This window comes from Buceros rhinoceros, unplaced genomic scaffold (genome assembly GCF_000710305.1).
Source record: "Buceros rhinoceros silvestris isolate BGI_N320 unplaced genomic scaffold, ASM71030v1 scaffold45724, whole genome shotgun sequence".
NCBI lineage: Eukaryota > Metazoa > Chordata > Aves > Bucerotiformes > Bucerotidae > Buceros > Buceros rhinoceros.
In genome coordinates, this window is record NW_010407339.1 from 2,070 (window position 1) to 5,221 (window position 3,152).

Consider the following 3,152-nt stretch of genomic DNA (forward strand, 5'->3'; position numbering starts at 1 on the left):
GCCGTATGGAGCAGCTATTGCAGACAGGATCTTGAGAAGGAGCGGGAGGAAATTAGCACGGGCTCTGCTCACTGATTCCTCCGGGCGCTGCCCATGGCTGAGCTCTGCGCTGCGGGGCTGGCTCTGCGCTGCGGTGGAGGATATCCTCAGGGAAAACATGAAGGACAACAAGCCAGTGGGAGCTCGTGTGAATTTGTGGGCTGAACGTGGGTATTAACCTCTGATCTGCGCTGCTTCCTGCCGCGGGAGCTGCGGCTGGTGAGAGCTGAGAGGGAGTAGCTGGCGATGGTGAACGGGGAGCAGTTGGAGATGAACTCCTAGGGCAGAGGTGGTGATAATGACCATAGGAGCCTGGATGGGAGCAGTCCTTTCCTGGCAGAATCGAGACAGTGCTGTTTTGCACGTCCCTCTCCTCAATTTCCAGCTTCTGTGGGAGCTTTCAACGAGTGCTTTGTTTGTCTTTTTCTTCTGGCAACTTTTCCAGAGTTATTTTCCTGTATTAATATTTTTGTTCTCCTTTCTCCGAGTAAACGTCGTTGAACAGGTGCTGAGGGGCGCGAGATGAGGAGGTTCTGCCCCAACCGGCTGGGACAGCCAAGACCCCCGGCAGTGCCCATGACTGGGGTGTAACTCGCGCATCAGGATCAACCCCCCAATTCCGTTGAAGTATTTGAGGCTCTGCATAACTCGCGCTCACAGGCGTTTTACCCCTAGCAGGATTCTTGTCCATTTTCCAGCCATACATGTTCCAGCGGCGCTTAATGGGCTCATTAGAAAGCGGGTTTGAAGCGTTAGGTGCGGTTTGTGAACTATTACCCGGGGAGTTGGAAGCGTTGAGTGGCTCGTGCCAGGCAGAGGGGGGATGACTGTTCTCTGTGGTGCTGGCTGCCAGCTTGTACTAGGAGGGGTGTTCTCAGAGCTCGCTCTTCCACTCGCTGTCCAGCCTACCCGCTCCAAGCTACAGGCTGTGTTCGACTTCCCGGTGCTTCATGTTGAAGACTCATTTGTCTCCTCAGACGATGGTTTATACCTGCCAGGAACGTATTTAATGTGCTGCCAAACACAGTGTAGATGAGAGGCAAGCATGCGGTGGGTGGTGTTTTCCGCCAGCCGTTATTGCCGTGAGGGGGAAGCGCAGCCAGCCAAACTTCAGCAGGGCCTTTGAGCAACAACAAGCTGCTTCGCCTTTTTGTCTTGGCCTGAGGTTCTTCCCTTGGTTACAAAGCCGGTGTAAGCGTGTGCAGGAGAACAGGCGTTTAAAGCTGCGCTAGTTGGGGAAGATCAGCTGAGAGGATCAGAGTGGGGCAGCTGAAGGCCTCCGTGAGGTTGACAGCGTCATCGCTGTACTTTCTGGACGAGAATTCTTGTTGCAGAGGGGTAGGTGTCAGTGTGGGTTGGGACAGGAGAGCCACAGAGGTCACGGGCTGTTAGTGCCCAAAACCGGTACCTATTTCTGCATCTGAGTCCGTCCGCGAGTATTAAAGTGGCCAAACACAACAGAAGCTTAAACTGTCGTTACTAACCTCTCGGTCTGGTTGTTCACATGGGGGGGAAAAAAGCTGAAACCAAACGGAACTGGATCCAGAGGTTTATCCTCTGCTGGATAAAGGCCCTGCTGGGCTGCCTGGCACAGCGGGTTGAGGAACACAGTCAGAAACAAAGCGACTGGCTGTGCTTCGGTTCCCTAGGAGGGATGGGGGAAGATCGTGCTCTGGGGTTGTCCTGGAGGTAAATAAATCTGTGATGGCGATAAACTGAGTGTGTAAATAAAGCAAGACGTCGAGGTCTTTACCACGTCTCGTACTTTGGGAGTTGAGACACAGATCTCCGCTGAGCTTTTCCTTAAGCGATCGATGGTGTATGTGAGAAGAGGGCGTGTGGGAGAGGGAGAGCAAGCACTCAAACGTTTGCCTGTTTTTCTGGTAGGATGGAGAAAAAGAAAATTCTGATGAAATCCAAGGCTGCTGCTCCAAACCTCCTGAGGGCTCTGCATTCTCTGTACCAGTTCGGCCACCTCTGCGACGTGACCGTTCATACACAGCACCTGGGAATCCAGGAGGAGTTTCTGGTTCACAAAGCCGTCCTGGCAGCTTCCAGCAACTATTTCAAGGGGCTCTTCTTGCACGATGAGATGCTGGACACGAAGAATTGCACAGTGACTCTGCAGGACATTTACACGGAAGAGTTCACCTCCTTCCTGGAGTTCGTTTACACAGCAGAGGTGGAGATCGAAGCAGAAAAACTGCAGCGGATGAAAGAAATAGCCGAAAGACTGGAGTGCAAGGATTTGCTTGACATTTGTGAGGAAGTGAAAGCAGAGGGCAGGAAGGGGTTGGATCTGAGCCTCCATCTGAAAGGGCAGCTGTGTGACAACAGCGGGTCACCGTGGGCTCGTGTCCAGCGAGAGGAGAGCCGCAAGTGGGCTGACTCTTCCCAGGTCATGGCGATACCCGTGCAGAGGAAGCTTTGGGATAGGCAAAAACATAATGAGTTGCTGGCGGGCTACGAGCTTGTTGAAGGCCAACCAGCAGAGCTGGAGCAAGGGGACTCTGCTTTTCCAGACCCAGCATCCAGGCCAGCAAAGCTGCCAAAGTGTAACGAGGTCAGTAGCAGGAAAAGGCTTGGTGTGGACATCATTGGTCTGGAAGACAAGAGTTGTGGTCCTCTGGAGCCCAAGGAAGCCTGCGTGGTAATCAGGACAGGCCTCGCCCTCCACGGCGAGGAGCAGGGCTTCTCCTGCGTCCCCTGTGACAAGAGGTTTAAGCGCCAGCAGGACACCAAGGACCACATCCGCAGGGCGCACGGGAAGAAGCGAGACCCCCAGGCCTGCCCCTACTGCGACAAGCTCATCAGCTCCAAGTGCGGCCTGACGGTCCACATCCGAACCCACACCGGGGAGAAGCCCTACAAGTGTGAGCGCTGCCCCGCCAGCTTTGCGCAAAGGTCTGCATACAACACCCACGTCAGGTACAGGGGTCCCTGTCCATGTGTCCCTGTGTCCATGCGCGCAGCAACACGTGTTTCCTCTAAACATGTTCCCAAAGTCCTCGCTGCTTTAGTTTCAGTATTCCCTGGATCTGGTCAGAAGTGTGTCATGGACGACACCCAGCTGGGTGGCAGCGTGGATCTGCTGGAGGGTTGGGAGGCTCCAC

The 3,152-nt window shown here is 54.5% G+C and overlaps 1 protein-coding gene across 1 annotated transcript; it reads left to right on the forward strand.

The window, feature by feature from the left end:
- Nucleotides 1-1,927: 1,927 nt before the first annotated feature.
- On the forward strand, nt 1,928-2,967 carry LOC104491935 (GDNF-inducible zinc finger protein 1-like; the record flags this gene model as incomplete). Its single annotated transcript, XM_010134426.1, has 1 exon — nt 1,928-2,967. A coding segment is annotated over exon 1 (1,040 nt), but the record flags the coding sequence as incomplete, so codon positions are not given.
- Between the last annotated feature and the right edge of the window lie 185 nt (nt 2,968-3,152).